The 23,345-nt window shown below is 37.0% G+C and overlaps 1 protein-coding gene across 11 annotated transcripts in view; it reads left to right on the top strand.

Moving 5' to 3' along the window:
• Ih (hyperpolarization activated cyclic nucleotide gated potassium channel Ih) overlaps positions 1-23,345 on the top strand; it is a 139,898-nt gene that overhangs the window by 53,556 nt on the left and 62,997 nt on the right. For all 11 annotated transcript variants that reach the window (XM_089078978.1, XM_089078919.1, XM_089079134.1 and 8 more), the window contains 2 exons: positions 14,349-14,737; positions 18,562-18,832. In XM_089078978.1, the coding sequence (XP_088935104.1) occupies positions 14,349-14,737; positions 18,562-18,832 (660 nt within the window). The remainder of the gene's footprint in view (positions 1-14,348; positions 14,738-18,561; positions 18,833-23,345) is intronic.

Below are 23,345 nucleotides of genomic sequence, written 5' to 3'. Positions count from 1 at the left end.
GCTCCTCTTGTCGGAATGCGAATTCCCAACGGGAAGAAAAGGAAGGAATACGCTGAAACACGGGTTTTTTCTTTCTTAATCGATTGATCCGGACCTTAAAACGTGGCTTCTCTCCGGATCGGCAGAAAGAATAGAAAGCTCCTTAGGGCGACTATGCGACTCGCTTTTCGACGTTCAGAGGGATTTTCCGCTTTCCAAAGAGTTTTCTATCGAATCACCGTAGGTTTGTGCGTGGCTTTTCTGGGCTTTGACGCGAGTAAAATCAAATGCAAGAGTGCTTTCGTAGAATTTTCCATCCGCTCGAAATACACCGTGGCCTTGCTTTTCAAGTAGCTTTCCCGAGCTTTCGTGAAAATTCCCAGTGAAAATGTGAAAAATGTCAACTCTCCATTAAACCGACAGAAGATTCTTGTTAGGAAATATAGACGATAATATCATATTTCGCGAAAACATGTTTAACCAATTAAGATCAGCGTTGGCATTATATAAAACAGGATTTGGATTTCCATCCAAATAAAATTAGGATCAATTTACCGACTTGGCACGTTCATATATAAATAATGATTGAGCAGTTCAATTTTACTGTTGATACGTGATAGCAGGGGGTGATCTGAGATTTATCGGAAAAATGTCACGGCCGACGAAGATATTTCCGGTTGTGTCCGCGGAATATTTCCAAAATCATAGGAAAACGATCGATATCGCCGACGTGCAACCGCCGCGTAACTTTTATTATAGAAAAGCTCGGATGTTCTCCGCGAGCACGGCGGGCACTCGGATAAGGAAACGACTATGGCACTCGATAATCCGCGTACGGTGGATATTCCGGCCGCTTATCGCGGCTGTTTTACGGAGAATTACCCGGCAGCACTTTCCGCGCCTCTCTCGCCTGTTATCATACGGTCGTTTTGGCACGCGTGCCCAAACGTACAACGACTCGTCACCGGCGCTCGTTTCGATGAACAACGGATTTTTGTTGCTTTGGATTTTTGTTTCTCCCTTCGGCACGAGAGAGCGCGTGGCAAAATATTTGTGGCCGCCTAAGCGGCGTCCGACCGACCTTCCCCTCGCTCGGATTCCCCGACGAATTTAATATAGCTGATACGTTTTGTACGTCCCGTGCGGCTGAAAGTATACGCGATACGTTCCGCCTCACATCCGTTCACGCAATCATTGGTAAATGGATCAATCATAAGAGCGCCGGTTGATTCGCGTTCAGGAATCGAACGATGTAACGGGAAGGATCTTCCGAGGCAATATCGATCCGAGAAACATGCCCGCCAGTTCTTTCGATTTACCATTATACGAGATTGTCTTGCCTCACTGGTAAGTTTCTTCTACTGCAATGAGGAAATAACGGTTGACATCTGTGAAAACGATTGATGATCTTTAAATTTGATATTCGGCAACCGTTGATGTCGCTCTTTTATTTTCTTACACATTGAATAAATTAAAAAAATTAGTTCGCAACATATCGCAAAGTTGCAGAGGGGAGGAAATTAACTATTATCCGATATGATAATATCGTTTTCATAGAGCAAAATCTGGTGGTGGGTCTTTTCTCATTAATTATCCCACTAACGAGCATTCGTTGCATAATTATTTTTCCGAAATCCTTTATAGTAAAATCTATTACGGATGACTGCAAATTGTTACGTATCTTTTGATAAACGTGAATATTTCAAACAATATTTTTTCATCACAAGGAATATTTCATAAACATTCACTGTAGTCTCAATATTATTACTTTAATTCATCATAATTATGATTTCTTGAACTTTACCTTACATATTTTTAATTTGAAAGCACAATATTTCTGTTGTATTTTTATTCCATATACTTTTCCGTTTGTTCTGATAAATTTGTCTTTGAAATGTAACTTTTTTCTGTCATTTGTTATTCGATTGGACTTATCGCCTTATTTTATCTTTTAGTGCACTGTCAAACGAGTAAAAAAATGAATGGAAATCAAATACCTCTGCAGAAATTCCTTTTAGATTCACACGATAAACATTTCCCAGACTTAATCCGTATTGCAAATATTGATTCTATCGTTGCCGGTGCAACTCAAACTGCGATGCAAGCAGTAGGTTAAATCGCTAAGGACGATAAGATAACGCATTTTAAGCCGATTAACTACTGGTTAATACTCCGACTGCGCGATTTCAAAATTTTTTCTGTTGACAGTCAACATTTCATCCTGTTTCTTCCCCCATACAAAAACACTTGTTGTGATTATTTTATTCTAACACAGTTTATTTAATTCAAAAGATTTATCAAGAATAAAATATTCATTTCTAAAGAAGAATAAAAATGCTACTAAAATAGATTGGCAGCAGAATAAACAATAAATATCGATGTCGCGAGTAAAATATGATGAAAAATACGGGGAAACGGAGGATACGGGGGAACGTAAGTCATCTCGAAAGTACAAAGAATTTTGGCACATATGTGAAAAATGGAAAACGCTAATCATCGCGGTATCGCAAACTAATGAGAATCTGAATGCTAATTACGCGATAAACGCTAGTCAAATTTCTATCCTTATTAAATCCACGATAGTTAATTATGGCCAGTGATAATCAAAGGAGATACGTGACGACATCGCTTTGTTTACGAGACCGCGAAGTCGTTCGTTGATTAAAACAAGCAAGAGGCGCTCCGCTAAAAGCGACCTGCTCAAACGTTCACTTTTAATTAGCGCTCTGACATTGGGGACCGGCAGGTCCCCGGACACATTCAAGTATCTTGAATGTCGTCACATATACGCTTACGTATGAACAATGCCACGTGTCCTTTCCGGTGGCTAGAACCGGGAAATAGTAGGAAGACACAGCACATAGCAGATCGACAGACAGAATTCGAATGAGAGACGCAAGTGTGACGTGAATATCTCGATGATTTAATTGATGAAAGTGAATTGGCGACTGCATAGACCTATGCACACTTCATTTCTCGATTAGAAGAGTCGCGGCAACTAGACAATCCCCAATTTTTTTTTTTTATTTTTGGAAACGCTTCATATAAATCTGAGATAATAATTGTTTCACGGGTGAAAATTGTATCTTTTTTCTTTCTTAAAAATTAACATTTCCTTGACACACTTCGATATTTTTACATTATAAAATGAAATAATTCTCTTTTTATAAAATCCTGAAGAGAGACAAAGGACGTAATTAAAATAACCACTCGAGGTTTCCTTACGGTGAAATAAAATTTATTACTTAATTTATTATTTCATTAATCAATTCGCTTAATTATTATTTAATCAATTTGATATAAAAACAGAATACGTTCATTTCAGGATAATTTCCAATAAAACGTGCGCGCGTGCGTGTATGTATTTGTGCATGTGAACGTGTATGCGTGTGTGTAAAACTAATTAAGAGTTATCTATTTTTCGATACGATTAATTTTGAAAGGTCGCAAGGCAGGACTTACATTCGGACGATTAAGTTTAAGTACAGGAATTACGTGCGCTGGTAGTGAGAGACCGATGAGACCAATACTTTCGCGAAGTATTTCCCGAGGGTGCTCGCAATGCTCATACAGATAATTTAGTTGGAAAAGAAGACTATTTCCGATCAGAATTGGCTTTGTCTTATTATCACCAACGGTAAATGAGTACCCAGGATCACAAATCTACTTTGTACCAATAATGTTACCAGCCAGATAACATACACAGGACAATTAATAAAAGCGATTCTCCTGGAAAATGCCGCGTTTATTATTATACATTCATCGTCTTTAATAAACATTAAATTTTCCGTCAGCTTGTCAAGATTGAAGATGAAAATGAAATAATATTTTAGAGAATTTAAACGATTTTTAATCTACAATTAAAATATTTTCATCTATAATTAAAATAAGTAAAATTACATTATATTTCCGAAAATGATATTCTATACGACTAATAAAATAATTAACTTTTCAAATCGTGTATCATAATATTATTCGATATGATTAAGTTTTCCGATTATTAGGTACAAAATAACATCATATAAATAATATTATTTCGAGGTACATCGAAGTCTTCATCTATCGAAAACAAAATATATATTAATATCATTATATTTACATAACATTGTGCGCAACTGATTAATGAATATGATGATATTGACACAGACATTATTAATCACTCATAACATATGCCAAGGTATGCATAATTTAATGAACTTAAAAACATCATAATAAGTATAATGAGCTCATTGGTTTGTCATATTTCATCGGAAAAAAAAAAAAATTGATCGGTATGACAAATTGACGTTTAGATGATTTAATTCATATTCAATAAAAATCCGCGATATTAAAATGTCATGATATTTTCTCTGCTTTCTGCGTGTGATTCGTCAATCTAATTTCTATCTTGCTTTATATATATTTATGATTATATATATTTATGATTTTTCCATCCATGATTACCAATAGCGTGTAATATTCATGCATTCTTATAGTATTTCCAAGAAAATAGCGCAAAAATTTCTTCGCATAACTTATGTCTAATATACAAAGTGTCGCAATTATTTATTCACAAAAAATCAATAACTAGCCAAAATCTATTTAAATAAGAGAGTAGAATCCATAAGTAGAAATAAAAAGGATTTAAAGCAGAGATATAGCACATAATATTATCGCAATGAAATTTCTTGATATCAAGAAATATAAATAGGCAATCATTTCAACGCCTGGCGTTTAATGCATGATAATGGGAGTACTAATGCGATATCACAATGATGATTAAACGGGAGGCTAAACGGAAAGAAACTCAATTAAATGGTGAATGGGACGCGTGCGTGACGCGCGTTTCGCGGAGAATAACGCGCGATTTGACGGCCGAATGCCATTTCGGAGTTCTCGCGATTCACAAGGATTAATTCGAGGCCGCGTTTGCGCGCTGAGTAAAAAGCCGTGGACATAATGCATCTCGCGCCGTTGAGCAAAGGAGGATATCGTATATATATATATATGGGCCACACCACCGCGTTCAAAACCTTCGTGCGGCGCATTCCCGCGACATTTCGTCCCGACCATATATAGGAAATTCCACAAAATTCTAAGCCGTTCGCTCGATTGTGTGCGGCTTGCGCGGGACGAAACGCGCGTTGCATCGAGACGAGAAGCGCAGCGAGCGAATTGTCTGGCTCGCGATTGTCCGTGTTTCGTGAATATCACCGACGAGAAACTTTAGGGAATTTCCACGACTAGTTCTTCATATATATATATATATAAAACATGTACGCGATACTCGAATATCTACGGAAGTAACCGATAGTAATCAGGCGCGGCCTAATAATTTTGACGAAGTCATTACGTCATTACGTTTGACTTGCGTTCATGTTGTATTCTGATATTTTGCACGTTATTGATGTATTCGTGAGAAAGTGATTTATTGCTAATGTACACAGTATGTTTAAACGAAAAATCGCGATTGGAAATACGCGGCTAATTTCCTTTGCTATCGCTATTCTTTATGTCGAAGAGTTAAGAAATGCTATTTGTTCCATTTCCATGTTATTGCAAATCTCCATCATAAATCTGGAATTATCATGATACATTATTTGGTAACCCGGGAAATAAATTCAGTATCTATATCGATGCGCATTATTAGAAACTGGAAATATTGCGGTTTGTTTGAAAAAGTGTGGTCTCATCGAGAGATCATCCGTCAAACAAAATTCGGGCAAGGTCGAGAGACGTTAAAAATCCATTTCCATAATCAATCCCTTGTGTCCAACGTATCGTGGATTAAAACAAATCGCCGCACACAAAAATTTTAATTTATCATATAAAATGGATGGACAGAAAAACGGTCAACTACGAATATTCAATTTTAGATATCTTTAAATAAATACGAAATGTGGAAATGTTGGTAGAATTTCGATGGTATTTAATGTCAAACCTACGCCATGACATATAACGCCGGGTTAAATGAAATTCAATTTGGGTATCATGGCTGCGAATAAACGGAAAATTCTGCGAAATGCGGGGAATCGAATGCCGATTACGTGAACTGATGAATATGTATATTTTCAAAAATCGGGTACAAATTAACATATTTATGATAATAAACCACTCCTATTATCTATCCAACGAGATTTCCGTGAGCTTTATCAACGTGATACAATCTTTTTTAATAGAGATTTCAATTTTAATTCTAGTTTTAATTTTAATATTAACTGGTAAAAGTAGCTTCTGATATTTTTATTTCCTATCGAATAAAAATTTTTATAAACTTTCTTAACGCAATACCAATTTTTTTAACAGGGGTTTCACAATTTTAATTCTAGTTTCAATTTTAATGTTTATAAAAATTTATAATTTATTTAGTTTATAAAAATAATCTTCGATATTTCAACATACAACAATATTTTTGTCATTTTCTCTTTAACGTTGTCTATTTCTAATCTGACTAAAATTAAATCAACGTAAAAATTAATTTATTTTAATATTGCTGATTCTATATGAATTCCCATTTGTAACACGCTCGCGAGTTGAGCATTTTTTTATGGCACAACGTGCCGGTGATGCAAGTAGTCGCAAATGCGTTAAGGCCGAAAAGTCGGCGTAAGAATCGAGTTCTATGGGGCGTATAACTAGATACTGCTAATCCAAACGAATCGGCCTGTGCGAATAAGTGGGTCAACAAAGCTCGCTTTTTTCCCTAGCAATCGAGAGAGTAAGCCTCGAGGGATTGCACGAAAAGTAAATTGCGCGCCGGCTCGCCATAAGACAAACTTGGAGCTTAAAACGCGGCGCCTGCGAATTTATAACGAAAACTTTATGTCATCGCTATATCGCGATCCTTTGATCTCGATTTGCATAATCAGCACACACGTGTAAATGTGTCACGTCCGTCATCGTGGACGAAAAATGTGTCAGGCATACGGGAGGAAGGGACAGGAGATAGGTCACAATACGTGTTCAATATCATCCCCGGGACCCATCCCCGTGACCATTATACGTCCATGAAAATCCACAAAAATATCCCGATACATTAGGGATGTGAAATCGGCTTTGAAATGTTCCCTCCCTGTTTGCGTATTATGTGTACAAACTTCCGAAATATCACGATGACAAAGCATTAGGTTTATAAAGCCGAGCTTGTGAACACGTTGCGATATAATCGTTTTGTAATGATGCCGTATTCGATTAATCAAGATTAGTGTTGCATAACCCTCCGGCTCTGTAATATTTGGTGTCCTACTTACTTGGTACACAGACGTACAGCCAAGTTTAAACCTCATTTAAATGTCAATGTTACGCGATGCCGTCATCTATTTCTGTTCCTAAAGTGTGTTTTGTTTGCTGTTTTATTGTTGATTTTTGACATAATTACTTTAAATTACCTCAAAGTAAACATCGTATAGACAAGAGATCAATGTGTGAAGCGACACGTGCACTTCAGCCGAACATAATCGCTCTATTGTTGTGTACTCTGTTGAGTGTGCATGAGTGAATGTGATGACAATGTGCGTTGAATACAGCGACAATACATACTACTGACTTATAAAGATGAACACTCGAAAGCGAGTTTAAGAATAAAAATTCAGCAAACATCAGCTTACGTATAACGTTATTTTTATTCTACATGTCTTTTGTAATTGTATGATAAGGCTAAAAATAAAAATAATAAAATTGTATAACACTTTCGTGAAGACCGATGAGGACCGATGTTTCGGGCAATTTTATCCTATTTTTTTAATTATTTTTATTAAATTAGGCATGCATATAAATTGTGAAACTTCTTAAAAGAGCCAATTCGGGTTGTCACGTTAAAAAAAAAAATCTTCAACATTTACATCGTTGAGACATAAATTTTTTATTATTTCGTGCGAAAAGATCCATCTCACTTATATTTCTACAAAATTGTTTCAAAGGCAGAAGAAAGATTGCATTACACGTAAAATGTTTTTTCTTTCCAACTAATGCCACCTGGGGGTCATATTGTTACTCATAAGCGGCGGAGTGTTTAATATGCGGAATGTTTAATGCGCTATGACGAGAAGCTCGTACGTCCCAGCGGCGTAAATTCGCAGTTATAAATTGTCAGAGAAGTCGAGGCGGGCATATTTCCGTACTATGTGAAAGGCGCTCTGTTCATTTCAACTCGTTAGCTTTAGTTTTCAAGCATGACTTGCGATGCGGTTTTATGCAAAGAAAAGTCAAATCTCTTCTCGACTGAGTGGCGAGAGTTGATCAAGATTTTACGATTAAATCGCAGATAGAGATTATCCGGTATCCGTAATAAAGAAGAAACAAAAAGAGATTACGATAAACATGTATGAGCGGAGAAAACTAAAAACAATCTCTGAGAAGATATATTTATAATTTCATCTATAATACATAAAAAATTACATACGTGTAATTAAAGTAAAATAAAATTATTCTTTTCGTAATTATTCTTTTCTTTAAAATTTATGCACTCTCAACAGTAAAATAAAACATTAGATGCTTAAACGAATCGCTGCTCCTCCTCCTCTCCTCGAATTTCATAGTTTTCAAATGAGAGGCAATTAAAAGTTATCATCGACGACGTACCATTTTTGCGCGGTTAGTAGATATACATGCGGTTGCTCGAGATTGCATGCATATCTACTGACCGCGTTCTCTGAAAAATGGTATAGTTCTGGACTGGTTACTAAAATATTATCTCGCGTGAATAATTTCAACGTTTATCCGGGAAAATTATGTAATTAATTACAAAAATATGAAAATCCCTCCATTCGCGTGTGAAATTAATTTCCCTCGGCTACTTACCGTGTTTAAAGGAGAGGCGCGGTTGATCAGTGATTCTATAAAATACCGATTGATCGTTACAGCAGTGACAATAACGGCGATAATAATTTTTTGTTGGGCCATGAAACTCTATTGTTGCGCGATGCCGAGGCGAATACTCGAATTCGTGTCGCGGGGCGCCGGAATGCCGGAATTACATTGGCCCCAGCATTCGAACGAATGTACGGATGTTGCAAACCGAAATGGCAGAAAGTCGAACGGGAGACGTATAAAAAGGACAGGATATTCTATTTGCCGGAAACGAGAAATAGTAAAAGCTTTTTAGTATTCAATAAAAATGTTGTAAGAACGCGCGGTGTAAAAAGACGAGTTTCCGGATTAAATGATGAAACTTTGTTGTTGAAATTAAAGCAAACCTTGCGTTTACTTAATTCAAAGATTAAATACCAGAATTTTTATGAATATTAAAAATTTTATTTAATTTTAATAAATATTAAGAAAATTGCTGCAAATGACTGCCGCTCTCGAAACTCCGATCGAAGAAAAATCGAGTTTCACGAGAGTTCTTAAAACTCTTAAAGTTCTTAAAATCCATTATCAGAATTAATATCTGATTTTGGGATTTTATATATATTTATATGAAATATTTTTTGACGTCAAAAAATACACATAAATACAAATAATATAAATAATACAATAATACAAATTAAAGTATATTCCTTCATTCATCTTGCACAACATTCATCTTGTAAAAAAATCGCAAAATGCAAAAGAGGGTTAGTAAAATATTAAAAAAATATTCATTAAAATATTGTAAAACTAAAAATGTATTTAAAAAAATTGTAATTTTTATCAACAAATAAATATTATGTGTTGTACATTTTTAACACATGTATGTTAAAAGAGAAAACTAATTTTTTTATTAAATATATCGTCTGATGCATGATCAGATTCAAGTTAGATAATAAATAAAGGTGTAACTTATAACAGCCATAAACGATTATAATCAAAAAGTAATTAAGAATATCGTAGAACTTCAGTTAAGAAAAAAAAAACTATAATTTTCGATATTCAAAATACATTTTTAATAGGAAAATAGAGAAAAAAAGAAGAAAGATTTTGAAAGATTAACTTTCCTTATTAAATGCATTTATTTAAATACATTTAATCGATTAAATGCTTGTACGATTATAAACAATCATAATCGAAAGGCAGTTACGAATTCAATTTCAGCAGAACATGTACTTGGTAAATTGCATGCATAAGTAAATTAACAAACATTCCATATATAATCTCAGATTATAGCACGACTAAAATGTCGTGCCAAATCTGATTTCGCAATTAATCACTAGAATATTATATAAATCATGTTTTCTTAATTAACGTTTACGTTTAATTATTACGCGTTTAATTGTGTGCTCTTTAAGAAATTTGTTTAAATTTAATAAATGCAATAATAGCAGAAATAATATAAATACAGAAAATACAGAAAAAAATACAGAAAAAAATACCAATGTTACATTAAATAATTATACAAATATAATTTTTTCGACATATAATATTATCATAATTACGTAACAAACGTATAGCATTTTAATTATCCACGATAAAAAAACTAAGCTAAACTGATGTTATCTGACTATCTGATAACAAACATAATTCACAGAAAAAAATTTATGTATTTTGTTTTCATCGCGTCGTTTCAAACATTTAATTCGCTATGTCGCTGAATCGCGATCGCTAATGCGGCAATCTACGCTGTATTGATCACCAGAGTGTTTATAACTATGTGCTATCTTAATTAGGTTTGACTATTTCGCGATTACAGGATTTTGCTGCATATTACGAACGTCTGCGAAGCAAGATGCGGCATCAATATTGATTTACGTTCGATTCGATTCGCCTTTCGATAGAACATAATAAATTGAGGTCGAGAAACGAAGGCACGATCATACGTAACGCAAACAGTATAAGACAGAAAATCCATACCGCATAGTTCGACGAAATATATAATTTCCTTTCTTTTAAATTATCACAAATAACAACTTTCCCGATTTCCTTCGAACGAGTTACGTTCCACGATTGTGGAACATTCGACGTAATATTGCAAGTATCGTCACGCGCCGAGGTTGAATAGTCAATTTTAGAAATATCTTTTGCCCGGAATATCACGAAAGAGGTTCCAGACGAAGAATGAAATTTCTCCCTACAAATAAAACGTATTTCGTCGATATTGTCAATTTAATTTCGCATGGAATCTCTCAAAATGATGAAATTTAATTTTTCAAAAGTCGGGTAAAAGCAATATTCGCGGTAGTCGAAACGTACGACGGTGTATTTGTGAAAATTTAAAAGTATTGGCATCGCAGGGGTCCGTTACACCCCTCGGCGTCTAAGGCCAATATCCGCATTAGAGGCGCAGCCTCGTCAAAGACGGTTGTCCGGGTCGGGTTGTTTCCCGGCTCGCCGTGCCATTTGGCAAATTGAGAAAGCTATGGCAGTCCGAAAGCAAACCTTTCACACTCTTTTTCCACCGGCGATGGTCTTGTATTTTTCGAGAGACGCATATATCCCGACGCGAATGCTTTTTACCGCGGTCGACCGCATCGCCCGGCGGGAAGATTTCTTAAAATAGATTCCAGTGCTAAACTAGAGGTTGGTTTGTATACGTACACGTACACGTACGCGCGTACATGTGTCGGATGATGCATACAATGACATTGCGGGTTCCTCCAGACAAGATTTAGCTCTATGAAAGCTGGACATGCGCGCGTATCCGTGTCATCGACTATATAATCCGTTTCTATTGCTACAACACATCTCTCCAGTGTAATTTAAATAAATAATTTAAATAAAGAGTACTAATTAATTCAGGATTACCGGAACAATAAAATATGGAATATGAACTGATACCGGAGAAAGAGAGAGAAAGAAAGAAAGAAAGAAAGAGAACGTGAAATATCATGTAATTTTTAAATTAAATACCGGAGATTCTCTATCTTATCGAGGAATATGTATACTCCTATTCCTGTATTCGAACATATCCTCGATTTATATACATTATTTATTTTAATTTATAAAATTTATCTTTTTTACGTTTAAGACTTCGACTATGCTCGCATTATATATTTGGATTGTTATTTACATATTTCTTTCAGTTAAAATATTATAAATCGAATTTGATAAATTGTCTATACGTAACAAGGAATTAAACTTGCAAAAATATGATATAACTTTAAAACAAATAGTGATCTCACATAAGTAATTTTACATTACTAGTAGTTATCTTGCTTTTTGAATATTAAAATCACAACATCCTGCAATCCATTTTCTCGTTTTATCATTTTCGCTCTTCCTCGCGCTCCACATCCTATCTCCATTTGTATCTCGTCTTCCCGTCTCGTGTATCAGAAAACTAAGGTACTTCGTAAAACACTTTTCATTGGCGGTCTTCTCTTATCTATTGCTACTGCCGTTTTTCACGAGCAGTCCTTTCGGCATCTGTCTTGCAAAGGCGAACGGAAATGCACTGCTATTTTTACGTGCTTTCTGACATCTTTCCTGATGCCTGGTTTATTTGCCCGTCACGTTGACGCGCAATTATTACAGACGCGCTACGTGATTTAATATGCGACGGTACTTCGTTGCGCTTTAGATCGACGCGATAAAATTTCCGACAATTTGTTTTTCTTCCATCAAATGCGTATAACGCGCGGACGGACGCGATTGGCGCATCGTGCGGTATGGCAGAGCCCGACGGAAATTGCATTATTTTCGACTATTGCTCGAGGAAATATAAAACGAGCGCACGCTCAATAAAATCTATGTCGCATGTGATATTTTATAATTGTGATAGTTATAATTTATCAACACAGCCCGGTATATTAAATTTCATCTCGAGTTATTTTCAGCGCGACGTTCTCGATAGCTTTTCGCTTTGGCCAAATTATGAATTAATTTATTCTAGCCTCTTTTAGCCTCTTTTTATTTTATTTAGTGAAAATATGCTTAATAATAAAAAATTATAACAGTAAAAATATAAATTTTTTAAAACAATAACGCAGAACACCAGAGAAAAAAATATTCAAGCATGTTAATCTAGTTGTATAACATAAAATCCATTTCAACGATTAGATTTTTGTTTAAATCTTCAATATTCTAGAAACGCTGGATAAGTAAAGGTTATTGGACTGGCAATGGCCGTTTAATGATCGAATGATTTTGTATGCCTCGCGGGACGTGATCAGAATTGACAAAGTCACTTCCACACAGACTGGCCCGCTCTGGCCATCAGCTGTGGTACCTAACAATTTTGGTAATGCAATTTGGCTCCCGAGGCACGAGAATAAATTTGATTTACATTGTGCGTAAAGCATGAGAGTACGATAACACTGCACTTTCGCCGAAGTCACTGTCACGCCCGTACGTTTCATATTCACGATATCGATATTTGTATTTAGTATGCAGGAGGAACGTGCATCAGTTCGCAGTGGCAGCGGCGAAAATCCACCCGATTGATGTACAGCGCTTTCGCACGCATTCGTACGCAGGAGAAAATATTTATTGTCGTTCGCGATTTTGCACGGTCGCGTCGCGAAGTGCCGAGATACTTCACGCGGTTCATTCCGCGTTGAACTGAATATACCGTACAAACACATCGTGACAGCGGGAAAACGAACGCATTATCGGCATTACTACTATCAGATGTCACAAACGAGCTGTCGATACCAACGGCAATCGGCCATAATTGACCATTAGATCTTCTCCGTGACTTTCTCCCAAATGTCAATTTTCGAGATACAGTGTAATATATTTCAGAAATCTACACTAGATTTTGTAACAGAATCTCGGCAAAACGTCTCTTACTTTTAAATAAAAAAATCTATTATCTTTGTCTAATAATTAAATATTATCTTTATTCGATAAAAAGTAAAACAGAATTTTATCATATACAGCATACTCGATAGTAAATGTAATTCCATCTGACTCAAGATCAAGCAAGAATATAATTCAAATTTTAATATAAAATTAAAATTGTTCATTTGTTTATATTTTTAAAGTATAGTTCTGCGCGATTAATATTTTATATATTAATATATTTTATATTTTATTTTTAGAATTCTATTGTAAAATATATAAAAAAAAACACGTCGCAGTTATTCATTGTTGCGTTGAATCGTGCTACACGTCGCGAAACGTCGCTACGAATATTTCCATAATAATATGTATACACGGATAGTGAAAACCATTTCACGCGTTGCGATGCGATGCGCCACGTCGTTGCTCCAATTCCAATCTTTCTTCGTCGACTTTGATCGTCGAATTTGATGTATTCCAGAAAGTAGTTATACTCTGCTATACATTCACAGTCCTTTCTATAGACGAAAAGTATATAAGAAGATACAAAGCTCGATCGAATTTTGGAAAACAATCCTTCACGCAATCCCACACCCTCGTCAAGTCTTCGCGAACTGAAAATCCTGTATAACTGAAGAAATACAGAGTAACTTTCGCGAAAGTTTCGCTAGTCCTATCCGGAGTATAGCTTGTCCTCGCAGCAAGGGATGACAATCGGGGAGACAATCACTTAGGCAATGAACAATTTGTTGCAGGGAAGGCGAGGGCGGCGGTGGCGGCGGCGGCGGCGGTGGAGGCGGCGGCGGCCGTTCTGTGACCGGCTCCGGTGGCGGTGGTGGTGGAGGCGGCGGCGGTCGTCGGGCACCGAGCCTACGGCTGGTGAACGGAAGGGCGACCACGGGGGTGAGTTTGCACACCAGCAGCACCGAGTCCGTGCGCTCTCCCCATCACCAGCTCGGTCAGCAGCAGGTCGGCAACAACAACTGCCACGCCGGTAATAACCCCGCCGCGAACAATCATCCACGGCTCAACAAAGATGACAGCATCAAGATCAGCATCGAGAACACCAACACGTGCACGGACAGCCTCGTCACTGCTTTAGACGACGAGACCCTGCTCATCACAGATTTCCTGGGCGACACAGGTAAGGGCTGCTGCCACCCCTTCAACCGACTCAGGAGCAACAATTTGCTCTTTAAAGGATTCTCGACAACAGGATGCTCCCTGATTTTCTCTCGAGCACGCTGAGAACCCTCGAAGTAAACGCGGAAATTTGAAATTATTATCTATATTACCATCGTATATTGTTGTTAACAATTCGTGTGCATGAAACGATTACATGATTATTCGGCAAATTAAAATATGCAGAATGCTTCTGCTGATTAAACAGTTAATTTTCATAAAATGTAAATGTACGGCGATTGTTTCGAAGTTAGATAATTTGATTAATTACAACAAATATATATAAATTGTAACTTTCGTAACAGCAAAATAAATTTATGAATTTTCACGAAGCAATTCATAAAATCCTAAGAAAATTTATATTTAAATACACTATGTTTTATGCAAATGTATTTTATTATTATTTGCAATGCTTTTGTATTAGTTTCGGCAAAAACACGTTGTCGTCATATCGTTGTTTATGCAAACGTCGATGTCGGCAAGTATTGCATTCAACTAAACTACGATTTTATTACGAGATCTAATACTTTACAGTAATCTGCGTAAAATCCAGGATATAAGCACGCCTAAGATCGTTATAAATTCCAATAGAACTTACAATTCTCACGGTAAAATCTCTAGAAGGGATATAAAGAATGCGATGTAAAAGGAAAACTTTGATGAGACTCGTCGTAATAAAACGATGCAATCCTAACGACAGAAATGAGTTGTGCGATTGCGTTGCGCGCCGCGTCGCCGTTATCGTTACCGTTAATATCAAACGTACCGCTAAATGTCCACGATATGTAAATCGCGGTTTACGAACAGCGGAAATGAGTAAGCGTGAAATTATGCGCCGCGTTCTCGATAATTCGCGATTGACAATATATTTATTTTTCAACCGCTAATGGACCACCGAATCGAATCAAAATGCTCGTGAACGTCAAATTAAGTCCGCGTTTCTCGCGGACATACCCGAACGCGATTGTGGCATTTGCGGTGAAATGTCATAAATCATTGATCGGATCAACGACACGCGCGTGTACACGTATGTAACGAACGTATTGTTCACAATGTGCAAATATGAGCGATGTGTGAGGTGCCGGCTGACAAAATGCGTTCGACGTAACTAATGATAATGGAAAAAGCAGCGTTGCTATTTTATGGAAATAATTGAAATGTGAAATGATACTGCCATGATAGAAAGTAGTATCGAAGCGAAAATCGATAGGGGCAATATGTTGAACATCGCGAAGTCCCGAAGAAAAGAGAGAGAGAGAGAGAAAAAGAGAGAGAGAGAGAGAGAGAGAGAGAGAGAGAGAGAGAGAGAGAAATTTGAATGTTACAGAATTTATTTCTTTCCAAACGCATAACAATGCAAAACGCATTTGCATGAAATAATCATCATATTTAACGTTGTGTCGGAATATTAAAATAAAAATGATTTCAAATATATTCATATTAATAAGCAATGTAGGAAATTTTTAGCAATTATTTATGCAGTTTATACAGCTTACGGGCAGAATGCAAATTCAATGAGTCCTTGACATAAAAATATAATCCATTATAAATACCTCATCTAATTTGAATGTATTGTATAATACTCGCTGCATATAAACATGACAAACCTTCCGCAGAAATTGGAAATATATATATAAATCGAATATAATAAATTTGATATTTTTAACATTTTGTGCAAAATATAGGCACTTCGTAAATCACATTTATATCCATTAAAATAATATAAATGTCAATCAGTTTATACACAGTTTTTTTGACAATAAAACATTTTCTTATACAAATAACTCTCTGTCAAGAAATAATTTATAATCTACAATATATAGCTACATATCACAGTAACACAAATTTTTTCCAGATTCAAATCTTTACAGCACATAAAATACTTTTACTTATCGTGAAAAACGGGAATCTGAATATTACACAAAAGTTCAAAGAATAATAATTATATAATAAAAATCTCTCGTTTTTTTCTTCTCTTTCTCTAGATAATATTAAATATGTCTCTTGATATACAGAAATATGTAAATTTGTAAAACATATTTCTAATCTTTACAAAATTTTTAGAAATGTGAATGTTGCGCTAATTTAAATTTTATTTTAAATCAAATTAATACGGATATCCTGAAAAATTTCCTACAAAAGTTCTCAAATAACAACTACATGAAACGCTACAATACAGTTCGTTTTCCGTCTCTCTCTCTCTCTCTTTTTTGTTGATTACTATTAAAAGCGACAATGCTATTTCATCCGTCCTTCTCAAATATCATGTGTTACAACGTGACGAGCGCAATAAATCGCAATATTGGATTTCTTACGCTACTGCGGTATCAGCAGAAATCATGGTAGAACGTCCAGGGATTAGCGTATACCAACGTATAAAAATAAAAAAAGAAGCGAGCATATGTACTCGTTCGTCCGGCTAAAACCGGTCAGTGGATACGCGTCTCTTCTCGCGCTTCTTCGCGTCCTTGTTCCGTTAGTTAAGCGAGTTTTGTGCGGTATCTGCCTTTCGACCGGGTCAACGCGATACTCCGTTTCATCTCGTTCTCGTCCGCGAACTTGTCATGGCGATGCACATCGACGAGAGAGAAAGATCCGTTCTCGTGGCGCAGGAGAAGCCGCTCCTGCAGCAAGACGCGGTGCCATCGCAAAACGGTCTGAAATCAAACGATCTCGGCTCCTGGACAGGATCGTACGAGGAGTTTATTTCCACTTGGACATTACGGGACGTTCGCAAACCGCGTAAATCCGGTGAGTGTTGATAAACCGTAACGCGTTTATGCGATTGCCGATAGCCATCGATACTTATTTCGAGGAGGAAAGACAAAACGACAAGTGCTTTTATTACACTGCTTTTGCTCCCATTATTTTATAGACCAAGGTTTTTATTTAAAAAAATTTACTCGTGAAGATTTTTATAAAAAGATTTTAATTTTTAATAAAGATCAAGATTTTTCTAAAAACAAAAAAGTTTATTTATAATTCACAAAAAATAAAAATATAAAGAGTACACAAATAACGATGAATGATTATATAATCAATGCGATGAATTATGCAATGTTTGTAAAGATAATAAATGTGTATAACATGAATATCTACATGCAGAAATATTCTATTAATTATTAACAAATTCAATTGATATATTCATATGGAATAGATTTAAATTAACGTGTCAAATTCGAAGAATTATATATACATATTTTGTTGATGTATGCGTAAAAGTAATTCTCGAATGGTTCTTTTCAAGGAAAGCTTCTTGTTAAAAAAAAAAAAAAAAAAAAAGATGCAGATAATTATGCCGTCAAAGCAAGCGATGTGGCAAGAAAACAAAAATACAAAATGATATGCAATTTTTGAGCGGGTATATGTGTGTATGTGTGTGTGTGAGTACGATACATGAGTGTTAGGCTGCCAAATCAATAAAAGATCGTCAGAATATTAACATTTCTGAAAGACCTGACTCGTCTCAATCATATAAGTTCTATAAAAGGTGAAACTTGTACAAAGCAAATTTTTTTGTGCTAGTTCACGAGCCATAAAGATATTTCGGACAACGACATCGAGTTATGACGTGTCGGCGCTATCGTGTGGCATGTGAGTTTACAAGTTCGTTTATCCTTGTGGACAGTCCGCGATTTGTGCTTCGTACGAGCGCTATCGTGCGACTCGGCTTGGGTTTATCGGACAGGCGTGAGATTTTACGGGCGCTATCGCGCGGTGATAAAAGTCGCGGAATAATGAACGATTGTCACCGGTGTTGACCTCACCCGACCGTGTGTGTTGCAGGCAACGAGATGAATTACAAGGGCAGCGGGAAGGTCCACTTCGGGGTGGACGACGTGTCCCTCTATGGGACGCCGAAGGAGGAACTGGGCCCGGGTCTCCCGGGCCAGGAGGTCAAGCAGAGCTTCCTGAAGAATCAGCTTCAGGCCCTGTTCCAGCCGACGGACAACAAGTTGGCCATGAAGCTCTTCGGCAGCAAGAAGGCGCTTATGAAGGAACGGATCAGACAAAAAGCCGCAGGTCACTGGGTCATCCATCCTTGCTCCAGTTTTCGGTATGTCCTTTGGCTATCAGCGGATTTCAATTCGTTCAACAGGCCGCATCAATATTACGCGCGTTATTGCATTCGTTCCGGCTGGGAAACATGTTCCTCTAAGAAATATCAGCCTCAGACGCAGTCTCATATCTCTAAGTCTGCTCGAATAAACTCGCGCGTGACACATCGATCCCATGTTCGCCATGAGAGAAAACAGAATTCCACGCTTGTTTTTCACGAAACATAAAATTCGCACTTCGTTACCGAGAAGAAAAATATAAATATATAAATAACTAATATTAAAATAATAATAATAATAATATAACTTACTGTAATAACATATTATCCTTTTTTTATAAAAATTTACTTTCTCCAATATTTCGTAATCGTAAAGTGTCTTTTAAACAAATTATCTACTGACTAAAAGGAAGTGGATGAGAAATTGAAAATTAGATCTCCTTATGCAACTTATATTTCGTATAAATATAAAAATTATTAGCCAATAATCGTCTTCAGCCAATCCTTTTCAAGTTAACAACAAAGCTTTTAAAAGCTTTTAAATAATCACTGTCCTTAGACAGTGTAAAGATGGACAATTTTTTGTTATTCGAATCTGAATGTGTTACGTACAGGCCGGACGTAAGCGAAAGTGATAAATGACAAAAGTGGCCCGAGCGAACGAGCGTAAATCAACGAGTCGTGTCGGCTTACTCGGCAACCCGAAACTTTTCGGCTCGAGTACGATCCGATCTCGAGGAACGTAAACTAGCGCCTTTGTGCCGCAGTAAAATATCTGCCGTATCCGGATCGTTCATCGTCGAGGCTTTCGCTATTCGAGCCGCTCGAGCGGCGGCGGGCGCGTCTCCGGCAAGCAGGACAGATCTCCGGGATCACAAAAGGGCACGTTTGACCTACGAGGCTAACACGCGTCGTTCGCGGCTTCAATCGATCTGGGTCGCGCGGAATATTCAATAGTTCTACGGATCCAGTCATGTATATGCGCGTGTATATACAGTCGAACAGTAGTCGACTACCTCGCCTTCGGAGACGAAGTAGCGCCAGGGACTTTGCGGCCTCCGAAGAAGAAGGCCTCCTTCAGGCTTTTCGTTACCTGCCAAAATTGCCTTATCGATGACGAGAGCGACACGATCCGTCATCGATCATTGAAGTCCGGACGCGTGCTATCGATTTCTGACGGAGGATGTTGACGCATCGCCGAGCCATTTAAGGACAAATATATCGAGATTAGGATGATAATAAACGTTCAAGACTGCCTGTCTGCCGGACGATAATGGATGGGCGATCTTCGATTAACGGTAATCCTAGCGGAATTAACTATTAATCAGCATTAGTCAGGCAAAAAAGATTGCAAGAGCACAAAGTCTATTTCATGCTGGCGAAAGCTTATCCGAGTAACACGCGGAATACATAATAAGAAAACGACAAATATAAAGTATCGAGGTTCATTTAGTCTTGACCGAATTAAAAATACTTATTACCTCGAAATGAATCGAAGATATAATTTTCGTAATATCCAAAGATTTACGAAGAAATCTAATTTTCCGTTCAACGCTCATTATCTTCCGCGCGAAGTTTTTTTCAGTGTCGGAAAAAAAAAAAATCTCTCCGTGGCGAGAAGAATTAACAGGACCGATCCGCGTGTGGCTGAAAGTGAACGAATAATGTGCCTCGTTGCGGTATCAAATGGCCGATATTAACTGTGCATAGTGCAGCGTACCATTCCATAAAGCGCGAAACACTATACTCGACAGCGACAACGACGACGGCGGCGGCGGCGGCGGCGGCGGCGGCGGCGGCGGCGGCGGCGGCGGCGGCGGCGTTTGTCGTTCCAATTGGTTGAAATTGCCCGGCGCTTCCGTTCGGAATCTTGGCTAATTACCAGCAATGCGGAGGACATCGGATCCTTCGCAGTCTTCTCTACGATTCCACTAAAACGAGAGACTCTCGTGGGCATTGAAATTTTAATTCGCGCCTCCGTTTCGTTAATGGCGGCGATATCTTCCACGGCGGAACGAGCCGTAACCAATGGCAGTTCTTAGCGTTCCGCGACGTGTAACGCTAATATCTAGCTGCTAAATTATACAGGCTGAGCGTCAATGGCGCTCCATTTTCCAATCGTTATCGCATCAGATCAGGTATCATATTATAAAAGTCACGTAAGCTCCTCTGCCTGACCCATATGTTTTATTTGAAAGTGGCATAGCGAAAGAAATGCGCATTAATAGATTTATTATTTGAACGCGTACAAACACCGTTGAATCTTTTCTCTTTTCGGAAGAAAGAAATGACAATTTTTTCAACACTCTAATATTTTATTATATACATAAATATATCTTTTTTTTTTATAAATATTAGGTGTACGAATTAATTTTTTTGCTTTTTTGATGATTACATCGATTGAAAACTGCCAAGTTTCCACCGCAGTGGGATTCATCAGCTGCCTGGTAAATGATTTAAGATCGAAAATGATGAAAACTATTTTATCGATTAAAATCTTTCTTGTACTTTTATAAATAAATTTTGAACTTTACAAAAAAAGCAAGAAATCAATTTATACACCTAACATACAAATATATCTTTTTTTACGTAAATATATTAAATAAAAAATTAAATTAAATTTAAATACATTAAATAAACATAAATCGAGTACATTGAGTACTTTACTGTTACATAATATTCTTTCTCTTCCAGTTTTATTATGAAAAAAATATAAGCTTTTGAATAGTTACTGGAAAAAGGATTGAAATATTTCCAAAGATTACAAAATTATGGCGTAGATACTCACTGAAATCAAAGTGGCGTCGCGGTTTTGGGAGAGCACACGCCTAAATGAATGTGCTCTTTGATCTCCAGGCCAGAATATAAATGATAGCCGAAATATCCGATAACACGTGCCACATAGTCGGCCGTAATGTCCCTCCGTCAGCAGTTCATTATCCCGAACATCACGGACATGTGCATGTCTCTATAGTAGGATATCGTGTTAATGGAGATCCATTCTGAGCAATTAACAAGGATCTGTGATGCGACATCGAGTATCAATACGACGGCCGATTTTCTATACCTATCCTTCTATAACATTTAAAGACGTGACTCAAGTGAATTCTAGACAAAGGACGACTCGATCGCAAAATTTATGGAATCGTTGCGCTTCTCCTAGTCAAAGTCAAAGTTACTGAGAAGCGAACTAAGAAATAGCGAGATATAAACGAGCTGCCAAAATTCCCCGACACGTCCAAATTATTCAGACACTTTCGAAAGTATAAGTAGATAACGAGAGCCGTCCGGATGGTTTCAACTGATTTCGGCTTAAGCGAAACTTTATTGGGGGCTTAGATACTCTCCAAGATACTCGGCGAATATTAAAAATATTACGGGGGGGGGGGGGACAATACCGACAATATCATTTCCTATGTTTTAATATGCAGCCACTAAATCGCCGTCCTTCGCTTACGTACGTTTCATGAATTCGTAATTCGATACGTGGCACTCATGACGATACCAGGGTCGTAAGGATGGCGGAAATCTCACGGAAACACCGTGCAAAATTAGATGCAAATATTATATTAAATATTATATTATATTACACACGTGGAGCCTGGAGAAAAAAAGACTTGCTAAGGATAACTAAGGGAAGACTCTCGTTCTTTCAGAGACCGCGGGAAATAAAATATGGAATTGTTTCTCCCATAAGACGTAGCGGTCCCATAAATCCGTCTCCGTCCTATGTCGGTTGGAATTGCCGTGAATACAACTCGACTCGGACGCGAGAGTACACTCTCTTTCTTCGGTACGTAGAAATACCCCTGTAAATATGAGACGTCATAAAAGCGAGCATAAACTACGCTACTTAACTCCGGGACGAGACATTAGATACGTTCCACTTTTTCCCCTCGTTTCGCGTTAAATTGTAGAAAAAGCCAGTCTCTCCGGTGAAAACGGCTTTCTACATGCTTGATTTACCGTTGATAATGTTAAGATATGCAAAACTTCGAGCTCTCGCGTCGAATGATTTATCCGCGCACGGCCATGGTATCGAATATTTGGATGTTCTACGTTTAATATTTCCTGCTTTCGAATTCGGGAGAAAAAGTTTCTTGCTTTATGTGAAATGTGGTCTTCTGGAAATTCTAGGATTCCTGTTATAATTTTCAACGCTCATGTTGGATCTGTTTTTACTATTTTATGTACTAATAATAATATATTTCGTATATTTGTCCAACTCTAATTATATCTTCTCATTAAAAATAGTGTAAGAAGAAAATATAAAGAAAATGCACTTAGGCGACAATTACCGTAGATGTTCAAAGTTGCAGACAAATTCTCCATCTTCGGAATTTCAGAGTTAAAGAACAGAGTTGAACAAAGACGTGAAAGTATAATGAAGCTCTAAGTGTTACTTCCGTATTTCCAAGTAAAAAACGCATTTATAACAATTACAAATTCGTAAAAGAAGGAGAATAATATTTTCGATGTCTGAATAATTAAAAATAAAGATCGTGGAAAATCG

This window comes from Pogonomyrmex barbatus, unplaced genomic scaffold (assembly GCF_055798465.1).
Source record: "Pogonomyrmex barbatus isolate J1 unplaced genomic scaffold, ASM5579846v1 scaffold1, whole genome shotgun sequence".
In the NCBI taxonomy this organism is placed as follows: domain Eukaryota; kingdom Metazoa; phylum Arthropoda; class Insecta; order Hymenoptera; family Formicidae; genus Pogonomyrmex; species Pogonomyrmex barbatus.
Note: the sequence above shows the minus strand (reverse complement) of the source record. Positions and strands in the feature narration are given on the sequence as shown.